The 23,384-nt window shown below is 44.7% G+C and overlaps 1 protein-coding gene across 1 annotated transcript in view; it reads right to left on the bottom strand.

Moving 5' to 3' along the window:
• The window catches only part of opcml (opioid binding protein/cell adhesion molecule-like), a 409,983-nt gene extending 406,169 nt beyond the window's left edge, over positions 1 to 3,814 (bottom strand). The window contains exon 1 of the mRNA XM_021623816.2: positions 3,507 to 3,814. Within this exon, the coding sequence (XP_021479491.2) occupies positions 3,507 to 3,567 (61 nt within the window). The 5' untranslated portion in view covers positions 3,568 to 3,814. The remainder of the gene's footprint in view (positions 1 to 3,506) is intronic.
• Positions 3,815 to 23,384: the final 19,570 nt, after the last annotated feature.

Here is a 23,384-nt window from a genome sequence, read left to right as displayed (position 1 = left end):
TAGTGGGAACGGCCCAGTACATCACTGGGGCCAAGCTTCCTGCCATCCAGGTCCTATACAATAGGCGGTGTCAGAGGAAAGCCCATAAAATTGTCAGAGACTCCAGTCACCCAAGTCATAGACGCTTTTCTCTGCTACCGCACGGCAAGCGGTACCGGAGCACCAAGTCTAGGACCAAAAGGCTCCTCAAAAGCTTCTACCCCCAAGCCATACGACTGCTGAACAAATAATGAAATCTCCATAACCAAAAAAAGTGCTAAACAAATCAACATATGATGATAGCTTTGCACACTCTTGGCATTCTCTCAACCAGCTTCAACAGTCTTGAAGGAGTTCCCACATATGCTGAGCACTTGTTGGCTGATTTTCCTTCACTCTGCAGTCCAACTCATCCCAAACCATCTCAACTGGGTTGATGTCGGGTGATTGTGAAGGCCAGGTCTTCTGATGCAGCACTACATCACTCTGCTTCTTGGACAAATAGTCCTTAAAAAGCCAGGTGTGTTGGGTCATTGTCCTGTTGAAAAACAAATGATAGTCCTACTAAGCGCAATCCAGCAATGCACCCCCATACCATCACATCTCTTCAACCATGCTTCACGATGGGAACCACACTTCCGGAGATCATCCATTCACCTACTCTGCGTCTCACAAAGACATGACGGTTGGAACTAAAAATCTCACATTTGGATTCATCAGACCAAAGGACAGATTTTCACCGGTCTAATGAACATTGCTCATGTTTCTTGGCCCAAGCAAGTCTCTTCTTATTATTGGTAGCCTATAGTAGTGGTTTCTTTGCAGCAATTTGACAAAGAAGGCCTGATTCACACAGTCTCCTCTGAATAGTTGATGTTGAGATGTGTCTTACTTGAACTTCATGAAGCATTTATTCGGACTGCAATTTCTGAGGCTGGTAAGTCTAATGAACTTATCCTCTGCAGCAGAGGTAACTCTGGGTCTTCCTTTCCTGTGGCGGACCTCATGAGAGACAGTTTCATCATAGTGCTTGATGGTTTTTGCGACTGCACATGAAGAGACTTTCAAATTGAAATTTTCCAGACTGACTGACCTTCATGTCTTAAAGTAATGATGGACTGTCTTTTCTCTTTGCTTATTTGAGCTGATCTTGACATAATATGGACTTTTACCAAATAGGGCTATCTTCTGTATACCACCCCTTCCTTCTCACAACACAACTGATTGGCTCAAATGCATTAAGGAAAGATATTCCACAAATTAACTTTTAACAAGTTACACATGTTAATTGAAATGCTTTCCAGGTGACTACCTCATGAAACTGGTTGAGAGAATGCCAAGAGTTGCAAAGCTGTCATCAAGAAAAAGCGTGGCTACTTTGAAGAATCTCAAATATAACATTTGTTTAACTCTTTTTTTGGATACTGCATGATTCCCTATGTATTATTTCATAGATTTGATGTCTTCAGTATTATTCTAAAATGTAGAACATAGCACAAATAACAAAACATCCTTGAATGTATAGATCTGCTCAAACTTTTGACTGGTACTGTATGTAAAATGTGTTTGTAGTTTGAAGGTTAACATCCAAAAATCAATAAGCATCGTTGCAGGGGCATATAAATAATCCAACAAATTGCCTAGAGTACTATCGAAATGGACCCTTCAATAGCACAACACCAGATGCCCACATGGAGTTCTGGTTGACATCTCATTTGAGTGACAGCACCTCCTACACAGCAGTGTTCTCCTGATGTCATCGCCCAGGGGGGTGCAGTGCCCCCTATAGGTCCTGTGATGCCACCGTGGAACAGATGGAGTGTTAGTCATGCGGGATTGCTAGTGACTCTCACTCCCGGGGGGTAGGGGCCACCAGAAAACATCTGCATTACTACCGGCCCTGGTTTTGCTGCGTCTTCACCCAGTGCAAGCTTTCTCAATAAGCGTAATTCAAAGTCCACAGATGCAGAGAAGTGATAGTCTGGCATCCCATAGTGACATAGCTAAGTGGCTCTGAGACCACCATCCATGGGGGACGCACAGTCCATACGCGCCCCTCCCCAAATTTTCAACAAACGCGGCTCCACATACTCGTCTCCTATTAATGTTTATGTGTTGATGTCTGGAGAAATTGCTTGAGAATTCCAAAAGTAAGCTATGAAAACCAACATCCAATATTGTAGAACACTGCTGTTGGTACACGTACACATTTTGGACTCTGATAGATGCTTTAGTCTCTTACATCACCTCGGAGTTAGTTAGCTCACTTTTGAGTGCTAGATAGACTCCTACTGACAAACAATGCTAAAGAACTTGGAGTGAGCAGTGAGGTCACCCCCATTACAGTATTGGTGCCATTGTTGTATGAATAAACATTGATACACCCCTGCATTGTAACCGTTTCAGCTTGTGCATTGACTTTCAGAAGGGAGTTTGTGTGCACAGGCGTAGGATCTTAATTTGTTCAGTGTTAGTGCAGGTTTTCAGTAAATGTATGTATGTAAATCATGAAGCTCATCTGAGGTGCAGGAAAATTGTCAGCAACAAAAGAGTGATTCAATTAAGATCATGCATTTGTATGTTTATGATTGCATGAAGAAGTAGGTACAATGTGGCATATGAGGCTAGTTTTGATCATGTAATATACTACATTGGGCTAATCCTGAAAGATATTACCTGCAAAACTTTCAGAAATTAGGAATTTTACTTAAGTAATATATCAATACCAGAAGTAAATCCCCCCCATTTGTAATACTAGACACGCTTCCCCTGAACATCAATGAAACACACTCTGTCTCCGTTGATTAACATGTCAAAGTCCCTCACAGACGCTGCATTTCTAGCTGCGACAGAAACCAATTATCCAGACCTTGAAGTCATGGATTGAAAAGTGTTGCCGTTACCTTGGAGAATATAGGCAGCTCCTTTGACATGGTCCCAGAAATATCAATATTAATTTTATTGGCTCGGATCAAAACGGGATATGACAGTTAAGTATTTGAGGCGGCAGTTCATATGACAGACGTATAATTCAACCGACAACCTAGATCCAACTGAAGCATCATCACAACAAACCCAAAAGACAGTACAGTACATCTCTCTTAGCATTCCTAATACATGCAACATATTATCTGCATATCACTGGTATTCTGCATTATATGCTGTTGCCAATGCAAGCTTTTCTTCGCATCAATTTCTGTCAACATCAAAACCCAATAGAAGCACGTTTTGACAACCCTGTGGGAGCTTGGGAGACAACTGAACAAGGATCACATTGAACTAAGACCAAAGCGTCTGGACCGACTTTCCTCCACTGTGTTTCACCTGAATCTTTTCCAACAGCTTTGACAGTGACAGACCACTTCTCAGGGGAGAGAAAGAGAGAGCGAGGGGGAGAGAGAAAGGCAGTGTGTGATTGTCAATGTAGCTCACCCGGTAAAACTCTGTTGCTACAGTGCATCACTTCGCAACAACAATACAACAGCCAGCGAGCGGGAGATGGAGCAAAAGAGATGGAGAAGTCTTACCTGGGAACACGAGCAGCGCAAACACCCACGGCAGGATGAGGAGATACATGGAATTATACATTCTTCTAATTTAATCAGTTGACACCGATGGACACTTATGTTTCTTCACTCTCTTCTGTATTATTGTTTTTCTTTCAACAGGAATGCAGTCAACAGTGCTGTTTTGCTCTCCTTCACAATTCTCAAATGTTTCAGCTTTTCCTTCGACTGGTGTTCTCTATGCTGAAGGTTATTTAATTCCAGTGCAGGTTGTGGCAGCATGCAGCAACCGACTCCTCATTCAGTATTCACACACATACGCAGGGACCAATGCTCTGAAAGCCAAGGGAGAGGGGTGGTCCAACTCTGCTCCACTCTCATTGGTCAAGGCTTTTGGCTGTCAGTCAGACCCAGCCATTGCTCTGCTCTTGTACTATTGGAACATGAGAAGTTCCACATACTTGCACTGATATCAAGGTTGGAACATCTGGAAGTAATCAGCCTCGATGCCAAAACGTAACGTTATGACTATAACTACTATTCCCTGGAGATGGGAAATGAGGTACAACATGCTCTCTTGACTTTGGTTGAAGGATCACACCAGACAAGGCCAATAAAATTCGAACTAGGCTTGAAGCCCTGCCTTCCACATGTGATAAGCGTGAGCCTCTGATTCATTCCTTCAATTTAATACCACTATTCACCGAGACTCAGGGAGCAGAGGTTATAGTCACATACTATGAGGAAATATAATCACGCCCCAAGCCGACTCCAAAGGATATTAAATTAAATGTCCCATTGAGACCTTGGGATTATAAAGGTTCTATCTGAAATGTTTGTAAAAATTAGTTAGTTAAATATAATTTCTATTTAGGTAGTTCTGCATATCTCTGTGAAGTTAGAGTTGAGAAAAAATATTCTTTTAAGTGAGTAAAATAATTACAACTAGACATTTCGATCTGCATAAACCCATTTAAACTTGGCACTATAAGGTTCTATCTGCAATCCAATCACAAGCCTGAACAAATACAGAACACGTCTTTGCCATCTCCCTCTAAGTTATGGTCTAGCCAGTAATAATGGCAGGCAAGCAAAAAGCAACACTGTCAAAAATCTTAAAGTAAATAATGTCACACTGTTGTTCAGTGATGACAATAATTATTCTGATGATCATAATACTTCATGTATTTGATGATGTGCTCTGACTTTAGCTAAAGTTAGCTGGCTGGCTAGCTAACTAATGTTATGTCATGCGTTGGGATTCATTGTTTAGCTAGCTAGCTATATAGCTACATTTCTTAACAAAAGATTCTCGTCTCAGTGTGCCAAAGCGCAGAATATCTGATGCATTTTTGAATGCTCAACACCCATTGAATATGTCCGGCAACAAAGCGTAATTCAATTGTTGCCAGTAGCACAGTTACAGTCACTAATGCACTGCATTACATGAAAAAAGCCTAACCAGCTCTGCTAGGGTTAGTAAAATGGTCAGAGTGGGGTGTCTGGAAGTAGCTAGCCAATGTTAGCCAGTTAGCTTGGGTGCTTGACTGTAGATGTGAGGTCAGAGCTTTCAGACCAACCCTACTTATTGGCCAGAGAGTCCAGTGTGCACTCTGAACGCGAAACCACAGAGCGATAGGGTGAGTAATGTTCAATGAGCTGTTCTCTCTCTTAGATGTCTGGAAGTAGCTGGCAAGTACAGAATGGTTGGATCAACCCTTAAATAGATGGGTGGGGCTATGTTTTAAGAGGGTGTTAACAATGCTGAATGGGTGTAGACAAAGAAGGCTTCTCCAGTAGTAGTACCAAAACATTGAAAGACTGTTTTTCTCAAACGTGAGTTTACAAGTTGATCAACTTTCAAAGCTGTATTACTTTCCCATTGTTTCCTCAAATGCAGTGTATGATAGACAATTTTCTAGCTCTGAGTCTCTACTTTTAACCAATGGAAAACACAGAAATTCAAATGTTGCTACATAAGACAAAATCCATGTGGTGAGTCACGCTCTTAAGAAGCAAAAGGAGGAGGTGAAAAAAGGGAAATATTTCAAAGCCGAGAACTTGTAGGACGTAGCTATGACTTTCGGAGCAAGACCATATTTGGATGCAACATCTTACCGTCGCCCGGGGGGAACTAAGTGCAGGAAAGGTGTATGGCTAACGAGTGGAGGTCCCTAACATAATTAACTGAGGCCAAAGCCAGGGGGGTTTTGTAGGAGAGGATCTTCAGATGCACCAACTTAAGAGGCTCAAAAGGGGCCAGACACCGTGCCTCCAAAACCAGCGCCAAGTCTCATGTGTGCGCAATAGGTTTAGAGACCGGTTTGAGACGACGTACACCTTTCAGGAACTGCACAACCTGGGAGTAGGCCCCCGGTGTGGCTCCGTCAATTCAATTATAGCCCTCATGGCAGAAATGTGTTAAGGAGGGTCCAAAGCAGCCTTTGTGCCAGAGCATCTGTTCCCAATGGGGCACTTGGGTCCATCATCAAGACAAATAGATGACACTGCTTGTTTTCTTATTTTCCCAAGCGAACCTCTCCAATATCTGGGCAACCACCAATGGATGTAGTCTTCACTCCTGAAGAAAAAGGCCGTCCTGAGTCCTGAGTTGAAGCAACTGGGAACATACATTGTCCGAAGTGAGAGCAAATTGTCTGACAAACACCAAATTAGCTCTGCCACCTTTCAACGCAAATGCGGAAAGGTGATATCTGCAGATGGGGTGGATTGAGACGCAGCGCATGCAAAAGATATCTCTATAGCTTAAAAACCTGTTTGGGATAGGGGGCAGCATTTTCACGGTCAGATGAAAAGCGTGCCCAGAGTAAACCTGCAACTCAGGCCTAGAAGCTAATATATGCATATTATTAGTAGATTTGGATAGAAAACACTCTGAAGTTTCTAGAACTGTTTGAATGATGGCTGTGAGTATAACAGAACTCATATGGCAGGCGATAACCTGAGAAATATCCAACCAGGAAGTGGGAAATCTGAGGTTTGTAGTTTTTCAACTCATTGCCCATCGAATACACAGTGTCTAAGGGGTCATATTGCACTTCCCAAGGCTTCCACTAGATGTCAACAGTATTTAGAACCTTGTTTGAGGCTTCTACTGTGAAGGGGGAGAGAATGAGAGCTGTTTCAACCAGAGGTCTGGCAGAATGCCATGAACTGATCACGCGTGCGCCCATGAGAGCGACCTGCGTTCTATTGCATTTCTAAAGACAAAGGAATTCTCCGGTTGGAACATTATCGAAGATTTATGTTAAAAACATCCTAAAGATTGACTCTATACGTCATTTGACATGTTTCTACAAATTGTAATATAACTTTTTGAACTTTTCGTCTGAACTTTCGCCCGCGCCTCATGAGTTTGGATTTGTGAACTAAACGCGCTAACAAAAGGAGGTATTTGGACATAAATGATGAACTTTATCGAACAAAACAAACATTTATTGTGGAACTGGGATTCCTGGGAGTGCATTCTGATGAAGATCATCAAAGATAAGTGATTATTTATAACGCTATTTCTGACTTTTACTGACTCCACAACATGGTGGGTGTCTACATGGCTTGTTTTGTGTCTGAGTGCCGTACTCAGATTTTTGCATGGTTTGCTTTTTCCGTAAAGCTTTTTTGAAATCTGACACAGCGGTTGCATTAAGGAAAAGTATATCTATAATTCTGTGCATAACACCTGTATCTTTTATCAACGTTTATGATGAGTATTTCTGTAAGTTGACGTGGCTCTCTACAAATTCGCCGGATGTTTTCAAGGCACAACATTACTGAACATAACGCGCCACTGTAAGCTGAGATTTTGGATATGAATATGAACTTTATCAAACAAAACATACATGTATTGTATGCGAAACCCCTAACCCTAACAAGTTTTTAAACAGATTCATTTTGATGGAGATGTTTTTATTATGTTAATTCAATTTCCGCGGGGTTACAGAAATTGTTGACGGGATAAAACTAAGGCAGATGAAGGCGGCGAGAGCATACCTACAGAAACTGGTCGCCCTCACTCTTCGAGTAGCCTCTCATAACCGGTGACAGAGTGCACAGGAGCTGGGAGACATTTGACTCAACCAATGACCCCTGTGGCAGCCTAGGGGAGTCAGAGGTGAAACTCACAAAAAAGAATACAGCGGGAGACCGTTATGCGGTGCTCAAATAATAGTCGTTCTTTAATAAAGGTTTTGGGGAACAGGGAGGGACTATAAACAACTGAAAGGCCTATCAGGTAACGGGGTGGGTCACTCTGTGTCCGGTGTGGTGGCTCCTCGGACCGCCTGTGATAATTAACAAAAAAAGAGAGAGCGAGCGATGAGTCAGGGGTTTCAATACTTGCTCTCCCGGGTGCTGCCCGGGAATGGGTCCTCTTCTCCAATTCTTCTGATTTCTAAGTGTACCCTCTGCCTGTCTGCCCAAGACATGAGAATGACGCAGGAGGGGATGGTAGCTGTTTTATGTGCTCCTAACCACATGTGCTGTTTTTTCACGTTGTTGTTAACTTATTTTGTACATAATGTTGCTGCTATTGTCACTTATGACTGAAAATAACTTCTGGAAATCAGAACAGCAGGGGTAGCGGGCTAGTGTTACAAAAATGGAAAAGGGGCAGGCCATTCAACAGCAAATTTGAAGATACACACATCCATAAAGGGAATCGGAATTGTTTGTCCTCCAATTTTTTTTACCTGTTTCAACAGACATGCTACCTTGTCCTGGACCTGCTGTTCCGACTCTCTCTCTCCCTCTTTCCTGGACCTGCTGTTCCGACTCTCTCTCTCCCTCTCTCCTGGACCTGCTGTTCCGACTTTCTCTCTCCCTCTTTCCTGGACCTGCTGTTCCGACTCTCTCTCTCCCTCTCTCATGGACCTGCTGTTCCGACTCTCTCTCTCCCTCTCTCCTGGAACTGCTGTTCCGACTCTCTCTCTCCCTCTCTCCTGGACCTGCTTTTCCGACTCTCTCTCTCCCTCTCTCCTGGACCTGCTGTTCCGACTCTCTCTCTCCCTCTCTCCTGGACCTGCTGTTCCGACTCTCTCTCTCCCTCTCTCCTGGACCTGCTGTTCCGACTCTCTCTCTCCCTCTCTCCTGGACCTGCTGTCTCAACCTATGAATCCTCAGCTATGAAAAGCCAACTGACATTTACTCCTGAGGTGTTGGGGGCTGAAGAAATGTAACCATTCTCAAATTCATAGAGCTATATATAGATGCAAGGACTGACCATACATGATATCCAAATGATCGTTTTTACCAAGTTTTGAGGCTGTATTTTGTTGGTTTACATTTTCTTTGTTTACAAACATTGGAATTAACAAGCTTATATTTGAGGTTCTGATCGGGTACGACATTTGAACTAAGTATGAGGCGTTTATAAGTTAGAATCTTCAAGAATAAATGGTTACATGTTATTCATTTATAAGTGCAAAAATGAATATAGCAACTGCTGATTGCCCCTATAAGGTATGCTACTGTTGCAAAGACTTGCAAAGCCTTTCATGTGAATCCTCTTCTTGTTTCATTGGAACTTGTAAAAACACCTTTAATAACCCTGTAACTGACTATGTATTTTGTAATCCTATTTCTATGATTTGTTTCCAATACCATGTAACCAGATAACGGCGTCTGCTAAATGGCATATATTATTAAAGTCTCCACTGAGACTTTAATAATAGTAGTCACCATTCCTTTTCAAGGCTATTTTATTTATTTCACCTTTATTTAACCAGGTAGGCTAGTTGAGAACAAGTTTTCATTTGCAACTGTGACCTGGCCAAGATAAAGCAAAGCAGTTCAACACATACAGCAACACAGAGTTACACAAGGAATAAACAAACATACAATCAATAATACAGTAGAAAAGTCTATATAAGTCTATATAAAGTAATTACAATATAGCAATTAAACACTGAAATGGTAGAATGTGCAGAATATGAATGTGCAAGTAGAGATACTAGGGTGCAAAGGAGCAAGATAAATAAATAAATTCAGTATGGGGATGAGGTAGATTGGATGGGCTATTTAGAGATGGGCTATGTACAGGTGCAGTGATCTGTGAGCTACTCTGACAGCTGGTGCTTAAAGCTAGTGAGTGAGGTTACAGTCTCCAGCTTCAGTGATTTTTGCAGTTCGTTCCAGTCATTGGCAGCAGATAACTGGAAGGAGAGGTGGCCAAAGGAAGAATTGGCTTTGGGCGTGACAAGTGAGATATACCTGCTGGAGCGCGTGCTACAGGTGGGTTCTACTATGGTGACCAGTGAGCTGAGATAAGGCGGGGCTTTACCTAGCAGAGACTTGTAGATGACCTGGAGCCAGTGGGTTTGGCGACAAGCGAGGACCAGCCAACGAGAGCTTACAGGTCGCAGTGGTGGATAGTATATGGGGCTTTGGTTACAAAACGGATGGCACTGTGATAGACTGCATCCAATTTGTTGAGTAGAGTGTTTGAGGCTATTTTTTAAATGACATTGCCGAAGTCAAGGATTGGTAGGATGGTCAGTTTTACGAGGGTATGTTTCGCAGCATGAGTGAAGGATGCTTTGTTGCGAAATAGGATTGGAGATGTTTAATGTGAGTCTGGAAGGAGAGTTTACAGTCTAACCAGACACCTAGGTATTTGTAGTTGTCGACATATTCTAAATCAGAACCGTCCAGAGTAGTGATGCTGGATGGGCGGGCAGGTGCGGGCAGCGATCGGTTGAAGAGCATGCATTTAGTTTGACTGGCATTTAAGAGCAGTTGGAGGCCATGGAAGGAGAGTTGTATGGCATTGAAGCTTGTCTGGAGGTTAGTTAAGGCCAACATCCCTGAGAGGGCCAACATCCCGGAGTTGCCTCTTCACTGTTGACGTTGAGACTGGTGTTTTCCGGGTACTACTTAATGAAGCTGCCAGTTGAGGACTTGTGAGGCATCTGTTTCTCAAATTAGACACTAATGTACTTGTCCTCTTGCTCAGTTGTGCTCCCACTCCTTTTTCTATTCTGGTTAGAGTCAGTTTGTTCTGTTCTGTGAAGTGAGTAGTGCACAGCGTTGTACGAGATCTTCAGTTTCTTGGCAATTTCTCGCATGGAATAACCTTCATTTCTCAGAACAAGAATAGACCGACGAGTTTCAGAAGAAAGTTCTATGTTTCTGGCCATTTTGAGACTGTAATCGAACCCACAAATGCTGATGCTCCAGATACTCAACTAATCTAAAGAAGGCCAGTTGTATTGCTTCTTTAATCAAAACAACAGTTTTCAGCTGTGCTAACATAATTGCAAAAGGGTTTTCTATTGATCAATTAGCCTTTTAAAATAATAAACCTGGATCAGCTAACACAACTTGCCATTGGAACACAGGAGTAATGTTGCTGATAATGGGCCTCTGTACGCCTATGTAGATATTCCATAAACAATCTGCCTTTTCCAGCTACAAGTCATTACAACATTAACAATGTCTACACTGTCTTTCTGATCAATTTGATGTTATTTTAATCAACAAAAAATGTGCTTTTCTTTCAAAAACAAGGACATTTCTAAGTGACCCCAAACTTTTGAACAGTAGTGTGTGTCAGGGGATGCTCCTCGACCCCTCGAATCTGAGACATCACGACGCCCAGGCCCACCTCTGAGGTTCGGTATGGACCCCAAAGGGCTCATGGAAGTTGGTTGTGACGAGTACCAGTTCTGCACACAGTGCCTGCTGCAGGGTGGAGAAAGCCTGGTCCGCCTCTTTCGTCCAAGTGACATGGTGGGGCAGGCGTTGTCATGTCATGAAAAGTAGCAGCAGTTGTGAAAAACTGGGGAATAAACCGTTGATAATACCACACCAACCCAATTAAAGTTTTTACCTGCTTCTTTGTGGTGGGCTTAGACCAGGTTCAAGTAGCTGCTGTGGTTTGGTGCTCCCCCGGCCAATCGTGTAGCACTGATATTCAGCCTCCTCTAGGCCAAGCCTGCATTTTCTGGGGTTGGCCGTCAGACCGGCCTCTCATAGGGCTCTCAGGACTGTGTCTTGCCATGGTCCATTCTGAATTCTGAATGATTATGTCATCCAGGTAGGCTTCTGCATACTCACAGTGGGGTCGCAGGATCCATTCTATCATCCGTTGGAAATGGCCGCAGCTCCTTGCACCCCGAACAGAAGGACCATATAGTGGAAAAGTCCCTCTGGGGTGGAGAATGATGTCTTTTCTTTGGCGGGTTCTGCTAGTTAGATCTAATGTGGAGATAAAGTGGGCAGGCCCTAATCTCTCGATTCGTTTGTCTATTCTGGGCATGGGGTGAGCATCAAAATTTGACATCTTGTTTAACTTCCGGAAGTCATTACAGAACCAAGTGCTACCATCGGGTTTGGGCAATAGTATAATGGGGCTAGCCCAAGAACTGTGGGATTCTTCAATGATATCTAGTTCTAACATCTTCCTCACCTCTTCTCAGATGGTCTCTCTCTTAGCCTCTGGGATGCGGTATGGCCTTAATCTCACCTTCTTTCCAGGTTTTGTGACGATGTTGTGATGGGCCACTGTGGTTCTTCCCGGTATCCCTGAGAAGACATCCGGGTGTTTGCTGATCAGCCCCTGGAGATCCTATCATTGACTGAGGCCAAGCTGGAGACCCAGCGGCACCTCTGGGAGCCTTGGAGAGAGGGGGACAATAGATGGGGCAGTCACTCTCTCCCGGGGAGGGGCATGCCACTGCTTTAGCAGGTTCACATGATATAACTGGGTAGGTTTGCATCTCCCTAGTTGATTTACTTTGTAGTTCACCGCATTCACTCATTCTAGTATCTCATACGGGCCCTGCCACTTGGTCAGGAATTTGCAGTCAGGGGTGGAGATGAGTGCTAAGACCAGTTCTCCTGGAGTGAATTTGCGGAGTCGGGCCCCCCTGTTGTAGACCTGGGCTTGGGCCTGCTGAGCCAGGAGCATGTGTTCCCGCATCAGAGGCCAGACTCTCACCATGCCGTAACGCATCTCCTCCGCGTTTTCAATAACTCAAATCAAATCAAATTGATTTATATAGCCCTTCGTACATCAGCTGATATCTCAAAGTGCTGTGCAGAAACCCAGCCTAAAACCCCAAACAGCAAGCAATGCAGGTGTAGAAGCACGGTGGCTAGGAAAAATAAGGCAGAACAGTTGAAACTGGAGCAGCAGCACGGTCAGGTGGACTGGGGACAGCAAGGAGTCATCATGTCAGGTAGTCCTGGGGCATGGTCCTAGGGCTCAGTTCCTCCGAGAGAGAGAAAGAAAGAGAGAATTAGAGAGAGCATATGTGGGGTGGCCAGTCCTCTTCTGGCTGTCCCGGGTGGAGATTATAACAGAACATGGCCAAGATGTTCAAATGTTCATAAATGACCAGCATGGTCCAATAATAGTAAGGCAGAACAGTTGAAACTGGAGCAGCAGCACGGCCAGGTGGACTGGGGTCAGCAAGGAGTCATCATGTCAGGTAGTCCTGGGGCTGACCAGTAAGGGGAGGGTTGTTGCTCCCAGGCCTCCTTTGCCAGGTCCAGCATGCCCCAGGGTCATCTGCAGTACATGAGTTCAAAGGGTGAGAATCCCATGGATGCCAGTGGGACCTCTCTGATGAAGAACAGAACAAAGGGTATTAGCTGGTCCCAATGTGTTCCTTCTGCATTTTGTTCCTTCTTTTTTTACCACAAAATGTGGAAAGGAGCGATCACTCACCCCCTCTACTGGTTTTCCACCAACAGCTCCCACCTTAGTCCTCGCCTGCTCCAAGTTGGGCAATTAAAAAAATAACTAATTGTTCATGATTAGGAAAGTTTTGAGAACCATACAAACTTCAACAGACAACGACCAGGGGGTGAGTACTTCCACTAAGGGACAGTTTCATTGGCGCAATGTAAAACAGTCTCGTGTTCCAATTGTTTGTTTAATAATCAAATCAAATTTTATTGGTCACATACACATGGTTAGCAGATGTTAATCTAACAAATGCACAACAACTACCTTACACTAGTTAAATAAAGGTAAAAAAATACACAAATGTAAATGGATGAACTGAATATGTACATATAAATATATGGATGAGCGATGGAGTGCAGCATAGGCAAGATGCAGTAGATGGTATAGAATACAGTATATACATATGAGATGGGTAATGTATAATATGTAAACAGTATTAAAGTGGCGTTATTTAAAGGGACTAGTGATGCATAATAACATGAATTGTTCCTGTTCACACCAAGGTGAAGAGCCTTACACCGGACTCAAACTGGCTGCGCACGTAAAATATCAGAACAAACTCTGAAACAATTACATTAATTTGGGGACAGGTCGAAAAGCATTAAACATTTATGGCAATTTAGCTAGCTAGCTTGCACTTGCTAGTTAATGTGTCCTATTTATCTAGCTTGCTGTTGCTAGCTCATTTGTTCTGTGATATAAACAGTGAGTTATTTTACCTGAAATGAATCACACATAAAACGGTCAAGCGAATCGTTTCTAGTCATCTCTCCTCCTTCCAGGCCTTTTCTTCTCCTGACTTTATATTGTGATTGGCAACTTTCATAAATTAGGTGCATTACCACCACTGACCTTGTTCGTCTTTCAGTCACCCACGTGGGCATAACCAATGAGGAGATAGGAGAGGCCGGACTTGCAGCGCGATCTGCGTCACAAATAGAACTGACTTCCATTTTAGCCCTTCGCAACGCAGACGCTCGTTGGCGCGAGCGAGCAGTGTGGGTGCAATAATTGAGTAATATAGATTTCTAAATGTTTTTTGCAACGCTCGCGCACGTGACACGAGCGGTGTAGACAGCATGTCACGCTTATCACCGGTGGAAGGCGTGGCTTCCAGAGAGGCACGGATTTCATTGGCTTTGTCGGGAGTGATTGTAGATCCTTCAACCAAAGTTGTGAGAGTGCGACTTCCCATAGTATGTTGTACCGAAGTTGACTGACTGAAAGGGAACTCAAGTTTTATATAGGAACACAAGATCATTTTATAACAATTCCTGATCTCATTGGCAGGTAGGGACATCATTTCCTTACTGCCCAATGGTCATCTTTTTATGAATTGATGCTATTAAACAATGCAACACAGTTCAAACTGGGTAAGAATACCTTGGCCAGACGGACCAGTTTATGTAATCAATTAAATTGTGTAAGCTGGACTGATCTCCCTCATCTCATCTGCCTTTAAGTTAATTGGGTATTAGAAATTAGATATTCAATGTTGTGTGAGTCTAGACCCAATTTGATAATTCTATCACTTTTCATTATATTCTGAAAATCCCTATTTATTGCAGAACATAGCCATAATAACACGCTAGAGAAAATGTCAATTTTGATCAGGTTTCATATCGAGCTTAAAAAAATTAAATTAAAGTGTATTATGGAGCCATCACCCATCACCTCACCTCAAAAGTCTAGAACATCAGTACATCTGCATTTAAATATAATTTCCTCCTGTGTGCTAAGATCCTGGTTGTTTGTGCTCTCGGCTTTTCCAAGAACAAATCCAGAGCTCTTTGTAGTCTGTCTTTAAAAAGAGCTTCCATAGAACTAACTTTGGTATTTACATATATTTTTTAAAGGCACTACGTAGCCTACATATACACAAACTATCTAGGTCAAGTAGGGGAGAGGCGTTGTGTTGTTTTATCTGGGGTTTTTTCTCCAGTTTATTTGAGCAATATGAGATTGGATTTCCATGCAATAAGGGCTCTATATTATACTGTACGCTTTTGTCACAATCTTGGAAATGAGCAGACCAAGACGCGGCATGAGTATAGTTCCACATATTTATTTAAGTGAAACTAACAAAACAACAAAACTTACAAAGATCGTGAGGACGTAGTGCCCAAACACAAACAACATCCCACAAATGCAGGTGGGGAAAAAGCCTACCTAAATATGATCCCCAATTAGAGGCAACAATTACCAGCTGCCTTCAATTGGGAACCTGTTACGGTTTTCTTCCGATGAAGGAGAGGCGGACCAAAATGCAGCGTGGTTATTTTGATACATGTTTAATAAAATATGAACAAATACAAAACAATAAACGTAGCGAGAACCTAAACAGCCAATTTTTTTCTTTTTGAAAAAATAATTTATTACATTCAATACCATTCATTCTTTACAACTCATAATTTTCATTCATACTCCAATAATGGTATTTTAATTTAACTAAACAAAAACCCCAAACAAAACCTCAGGGGAGCATCTTCCCTCCCCGTCATCCTACAAACTACCTTTCCCTATCTCCCTGTCCCTAATCTATCCCCTTACAAATCTAAATGACACCCAGCCCTAAACCCCCCTTCCACCTCTCCCGGGCAGCATGCTGCCCCCACTTCCTCTCCTCCCTCTTCATCCTCCCCCTCAAATCTCCTTCCACCCTCCTCACTATCCCTTCCACCCCCCAATCTCTCCCTGTCTTCACCATGTTCTGCCTGGCTTCCCACAGCCCCCGTTTAAAGAGACTCATGAGAAGCCAGAGCAGAAACCTGTCCCTATCCGTCCCTCTCCCTACACCTCTCTTTAAACTGGCCCACGTCAATACAAAATCCCCTCTTACCAAACCTAACACCAGTGCCCTAGCCCATACTACTCCGGCAAAGGCACAGTCCCAAAAGACATGGCGCACAGTCTCCTCCCTGTCACAAGAGGATCTTGGACGGGGTATGGGGTATTGCGCCAATCTATGCCGGTACATGATGGAACGTTCCGGCAAGCACTTGTGGAGGCTCAACCAATTCAGGTCCTTGAGCATGTTGTCCAGACCCCGCGCCTGCACTCCCTCCCAGACCACTGCCGAGATGCCCACTACAGGCGCAGGACTCCCTGCCTGTCTGAAAGAAACAAAAATTGCGTCCAGCCTGAGGGGGAGATGTGGTACCCCCCTACCTCCCTCCCCGATGGGACAGAGCATGCGTGCCCTGGCGACCCACTTGTACCTGCCACCCCACATGAACTGAAACACAAGCCTCACTAGAGGCCTCCTCAGACAAGCCGGCAATGGGTAGATGTACGCCAAATACAAAAGAGACGGCAACACATCCACCTTTAGGACCAGGACCTTGCCCATAAAAGACAAATACCTAGCCTTCCACATCGCTAGCTTCCTCTGTACCACTGCGATACCCATGTTCCAGTTTAGCGTCGCTGAGCCGGAGGTCTCAAAATGGACCCCGAGAATCCTCAGGGCCCCATCACAGAGAGATAACCCCCAGGGCACATCCGTTCTACCGAAAAACTTAACGGAAGACTTTGCATGGTTCAGAACCGCTCCCGACGCTCGGGTGAAATCCCCAATGATGGCAAGGGACCTTGTCAGGCACCAGTCCTTGCCCAGCAGCAAGGAAGTGTCATCAGTGTACTGCGTCATCTTAACACGCAGCCCACCACTTCCAGGGATCAACAAGCCTTCCACCCCTGTGTCTGCCCTAATGGCAGCCCCCAGAGGCTCCACGTACAGAACGAAGAGGCGAGCCGAGAGTGGGCACCCCTGCCTGACCCCAGACGAGAGGTCAAAAACGTCACCCAAGTGACTATTTACACTAACTTGGCACCCCGCTCCGACATATAATGTACGAATCCATCCTATGAACTTCTCCCCAAATCCTAATCGACCTAACACTCTGAATAGAAAATATCTATTCACGCGATCAAAGGCTTTAGCCTGATCTAGCGCTGCTACCATTAAAGGTAGGCCTCTATCTTCAACCCAAGAGATGGAGTCCCTGATTAACTGTAGGTTCCATCTAATAGAGCGGCCCTCTACCCCGCACGTCTGATCCTCATGGACGACGTAGGGAAGGGCTGTGCGCAACCGGTCTGCTAAAACCTTTGCAAGTACCTTGTAATCTACGCACAGCATGGTCAACGGCCGCCAGTTGCCAAGGTCTGTTACTTCCCCCTTCTTATATAAAAGTGACAGCACAGCAACAGCCATTGATCCCCCCGGGACCCCCATCTCAAGGATGGCCTTCAAGACTTCGAGGACCACTGATCCAAGTATACCCCAAAACTTGAGATAAAACTCAGCCGGCAGCCCATCCATCCCAGCCACCTTCCCTTTTACCATCCTCCTAAGAGCGCTCTCAACCTCTTCTAGTGAGATCTGGGCCTCCATCACTTCTCTAATGTCCTCCGGCAACCGCCTGGACAAGTGTTCTAAAAACACATTTCCCTGCTCTACATCTATTTCCCTTTCCTTAAATAAACCTTGGAAATGATCAGTTGTCACCCTGACCATTTCCTCTGGTTTTCTAACTATACTACCATTTTCTTCCCTAATGCCATGCATTACCTTCCTACTCTGTCTGGCCCTAACCGACTTAAAGAACATAGCAGAACAAGTCTCATTGTGTTCTAGAAAGCCACTATGCGCACGCTCCAGGAAAGCTCGAGCCTTCCGCTCCTGCAACTCCCTGAGCTGCGCCTTTAGGGTTGCGGATCTCTCCCAGTCATACGACCCGCCCGAGGTTGCCTGCCTCGTACTAGAGTTCAATTAACCTTTGGATACGATCCACCTCCCTCCTCTCCTCCCTTTTTTTCCTCTTGCAATACCCTATTATAAAAGCCCTAATCCTCACCTTAACTAATTCCCACCACTCTAACACCCCCTCGCACATGGACCTGAGGCCTTCAAGCCTCCAAAAGAAACTAAAAAAAACATCAACAAAAGCCTGCTCCTCCAGCACATCCCGATCTAACTTCCAGTACCCCCTACCATAGAGGCAGACTGGCGTCCCCACCTGCAGGAGCACCCCGTCGTGATCCGAAAATAAAACAGGCAACAGCCACCCAGACAACTTACCCAAAGACCTGGGAACAAAAATATAGTCAACCCCCCTGGAGTTGCGCCATGTAGGACCGGCCATTTTCAGAGTAGTGTGCAGGCCACCATCAACCAGATCATGGCAAGCCATTAACCCAGTGATGGCGCCTGCACTGCTATCCCCCCTATTCCTAAATCTGTATTCAAATCTCCCCCTATCACTAATTTCCTATTTGTGACACACAGGGGCGCCAGACAGTCCACCATCTCCCTCCTGTCTGCCACCACCTGTGGCCCATACACCACCACTAATCTAAATGTACAATCCCTTATCGTGACATCCACCCCTATAACCCTCCCCGGGATCACCACAAAGGAACCCTACACTTTTACCTCCCTGTGCCCACACAAAATCCCTACCCTCGATGAGTGCACCCCCCCCAATACCCCAAACCGACTCCCCCTTGTCCCACTCCCTCTTAAACCTACTAACATCCCCTCCATCCCTCAGGTGAACCTCCTGTAAAAGACAAAAATCAAACCCCACACCCTCCAAATAACTAAAAACCGCCCTCCTCTTAACAAAATCCCTTAAACCCCTTACATTTAAACTAACAAAAGTAAAATCAGACCCCATGAAAGAATAAAATAAAAACATGTAATACACTCAAATACTAAACCCAGACAGAAAAAAACAAAAACAGGAGACTCACCCGATGCTCCCCTGCTCCATATCTACCTGTGAAAATACCATCCGTACTCCCGACATCCCTCCCTCTTCCTCCATCTCACCAACCCAGGATGCAGGAATAGTGTTTGGCTCCGGGGTGCCCTGCACCCTGGGTCTACCCCCACACTCCTCCCCAGTGCTGCAGCTGGTTTGGAAAAAAATAGGGGAGGCTGAGTCCCCAAACAAAAAACTCCCCACCTCCTCCTGTACCCAGTCCTGAGTCTTGTTAGGTGTGACCCCACCCAACAGAAGTTGAGGGCCTGGGGAAACCAGCAGCAACCCAGAGGTTTCTCCCACCCCCATCACTCTCTTGACCATCCCCTCCCTCTCACTGTCGGCCAATCGCACCCTCCTCTTCATTCTCTTCTTTGGTGATGGCGGCAGTGGAGAGATACCACCCTCCCCCCCGCCAGCTCCTCCACCATACCCCTCATCTCTTCCACCAGGGCACTTTCCCCCCACTCCACTTGCTCTTCCACCGTCTCCTTCTCCACCACCCCTCCCTCGCTTTCTTCTCTCTCATGCTCCTCCACTCGCTTACCTTCGTCGGCCGCTTTTCCTGGTTCTCCTACTCCCGCGCCTTCAGTTTCCTTCTCTCTTCCATCCGCCGCTTCTTGCTCCTCCACCTTCCTTGCGACCCTCCCCTCTGGACCTGTACTCTGGGCATGAGGCATTCTTCCTTCCCCTCCTCTTCTCTTCTTCCCCCATCCCCCGCTCCTGCTCCCCCCCCCCCCCCCCAGCCACAGACGCGTATGACCTCTGACGAGCCGGGCACCCCCGCCACAGGTGTGCTAACGAGCCACACCCGTGGCACGCCTTAGGCTTGTCACAATCCTTCACCTCGTGCTCCCCAGATCCACAAAATCTGCATTTTCTTGCGCTGCACGAGGCGAAGATGTGGCCATAGGCCATACAGCGCCTGCAAAATGGAGGCTGACGTGCATAAAACAACGTCCCCCTGTCAGCCCCCAGGGAGAACATAGCAGGAGGATGGAGGAAGCCACCATGTCCCTTTGGGTCCTCCCTGAGGAGGGCCTGGAAGCCTCTCCTCCCATTCCAAAACCCAAGGGAGTCTTTGAGGTGCCTTGCTGAGGAGACGTTATCCATGTATCTCCCCAGAAAGGCCCTCACCTCTTCGTCCTTAACGTATGGGTTGTAAATGTTGACAGTTACAACCCTAAAGTTGTTCCTCGCCAGGCTTGTTATTTCATAGTGGCTCATCGGCCTCTCACCTCCCACTGCTCTTGCCCTTCTCAGGATATCATCGTGTTTCTCCTCCATATGTAGTGCCACGTCGTATGCTCCCTCCAACGAGTTGCCTTGGAAACAAAACACGTCCTTCACCGTCAGCTTTAGAATCCCCATCAATATAGTCCTTCCAAAAGTTTCCCGTCCTAAAGGCTCCAACTCCTTTTCCTTCCAAGCAAACCGAATCGTGTTGGCCAGCCCAATCCCAGGGACCGACCGTGTTGATGGATTTAGCACCATCTCCGCAAGGAGAATGGCGCACCCAGCTCACGTTCTCTTCCAAAACAAGGAAAAAATAAATCCAAAGTGACTGAGCCTATACTGGTGCAAACTAACACAGAGACAGGAACAATCACCCACGAAACACTCAAAGAATATGGCTGCCTAAATATGGTTCCCAATCAGAGACAACGATAAACACCTGCCTCTGATTGAGAACCACTCCAGACAGCCATAGACTATACTAGATAACCCCACTAAGCCACAATCCCAATACCTACAAAAACCCCAAGACAAAACACACCACATAATAAACCCATGTCACACCCTGGCCTAACCAAAATAATAAAGAAAACACAAAATACTAAGACCAGGGCGTGACAGAACCACACAAACCACCAACCTAGAAATCTATAAACTAGAACCCCCCAGTCACGCTCTGACCTAAACACCATAGAGAACCTAGGGCTCTCTATTATCAGGGCGTGACAGCTTTCTTGATTTTGTTCTGGATTTGGGGACAGTGAAAAGATCCCTGGTGGCATGTCTGGTGAGATGTGTGTGTGTTTCAGAGCTGTGTGTAAGTTGCCTATGCAAACAATTTGGGATTTTCCACACATTGTTTCTTATAAAAAGAAGAAGTGATGCAGTCAGTCTCTCCTCAGCTTTTAGCCAAGAGATACTGGCATGCATAGTATTTATATCAGCCCTCTGATTACAATGAAGAGCAGAATGTGCCGCTCTGTTATGGGCCAGCTGCAGCTTAAAGGCACAGTCTCTTTAGTGTATGTGAACTTTTGATCCACTGGAATTGTGATACAGTGAATTATAAGTGAAATAATCTGTTTGTAAACAATTGTTGGAAAGATTACTTGTGTCATGCAGGAAGTAGATGTCCTAACCGACTTGCCAAAACTATAGTTTGTTAAGAAATTTGTGGAGTGGTTGAAAAACGAGTTTTAATGACTCCAACCAAAGTGTATGTTAACTTCCGACTTCAACTGTACTTTTTCACATGACTGTGTGACATTTTTGACTGCACTGGACCTTTAAAGACATGTTAATTAAGGGTAAAAAATCATGGCAACTCCTCGGTTCACCCCTACAGTTTAGAACATACCCTTCAAATCTTTTGATCTATTTTAAACAATACGAGAAACAGCTGATTTCATTATTATGCACAGTTGTAAAAAAAATACATTTAATTCTCAAACTGTTTAACTAATTTCCTAACTCCTAGTTATGAATGTCTTAAATTCCCTGATTAAATAAAAAAGGACTGAAAAGGTCCAATTTCAACTAACACAGATAATAAAAACATCAGTGTGCAGGTTGAACACCTTCGATTAATTTTAACAGCGGTTGGCACTGTAACGGTTTTCTTCCGCTGAAGGAGAGGAGGACCAAAATGCAGCGTGGTTAGTGTTCAACATCTTTAATATCCACGATAAACGAGAACACTACAAAATATAAAACAACAAAAGTGAAAACCAAAACAGTCCTATCTGGTGCAATGACACAAAGACAGAAGACAATCACCCACAAAATACCCAAAGAACATGGCTGCCTAAATATGGTTCCCAATCAGAGACAACGACAGACTGCTGCCTCTAATTGAGAACCAATCTAGGCAACCATAAACATACCAAACCCCTAGACCAGACAAAACACATAAATCCTCCATGTCACCCTGACCTAACCAAAAGAATAAAGAAAACAAAGATAACTAAGGCCAGGGTGTGACAGGCACACAATAAATATTGCATTACCAACACCTACTAGATTGACAACACCTACTTTGCTCGAAAAAAACATATAAATCAACAAATATCCTACCATCTACACTCATTTAAAACCCAACACCTACTTTGCTTGAAAAAAACATATAAATCAACAAATATCCTACCTTCTACACTCATTTAAAACCCACCACCCTACTCCACTATTTAAACTAATCTAGTCCTACCTCAGGCCAACATACTGAAAGGACAGGACACCACCGTTCAACACACCCTGTAACTCTTCTGATGTCAAATCCCGTATACCCAAATACTTCTCTGCAGCTGCCACCACAACCTCTATTTTCTGAGACTTTACGTTCCATCCCTGCAGTACAGTTGATACTGTAACTATTGTGTATGCTAAAAATCCAATCTTACTGAAGCATATGTCACTCGTTGGCCCATCTCTCTGTACTGATCTACTACTCACACGAATCCTCAACAGGATCCTTCCCTCTTGACCCAGCTTCCTCAACTTTCTTCACTGCCTCAGCATATGATACCCTCTACTCTTGGTAACCTCATCCTGCCGCTCTCGCACCTGACATTTCTGATCCCCAGCACCATGGGCACCCCTACAGTTAACACATACCACTTATTTCTCCAATGCTACACACTCCTTTGAATCATGGCCTTCTGCACACTTCTCACACCTACTACAAACTGTTGCCGCATGCCCATTAGCGTGACACCTGTAACAATGTAATGTATTCGGGCACATAAGATTGTACAGGATAACTGAAATATCCTAACGGCACTTTGCTGGGCAGAGACTCAACATCAATACTCAAAAGAACCGACAATGACTATTCTGTTTCACATCTCATGCCACGCACTCTGAGTCGCACCGTATAGGCTATAATAAGATCCTCTCAAACTTTCTTGAATAACCAACTATGACCTAGTTTTGTTACTGCACAGGCACCTAGGCAGCAAAAGCACAACTGTTGAATTTGTGTAGGTTTTTACGGAAACCTTCCCTTGGCTTGAGGGACTGGAGTCTGAAATGTTACAGATAGTGCTCCCTAAGGTAACCTGCCACTCTGCATTTCCATCCCAAAAGATGGCCTGAGTCTAGCCCTGTGGCAAGCAGGGAGAGCCCTCATAAAGTAATCATATACAGTAGGTTCCGGAATTATTGGATCCCTTGATAAAGATGTGCAAAAAA

The sequence above is a fragment of the Oncorhynchus mykiss genome, chromosome 12 (assembly GCF_013265735.2).
Source record: "Oncorhynchus mykiss isolate Arlee chromosome 12, USDA_OmykA_1.1, whole genome shotgun sequence".
Lineage (NCBI taxonomy): Eukaryota > Metazoa > Chordata > Actinopteri > Salmoniformes > Salmonidae > Oncorhynchus > Oncorhynchus mykiss.
Note: the sequence above shows the minus strand (reverse complement) of the source record. Positions and strands in the feature narration are given on the sequence as shown.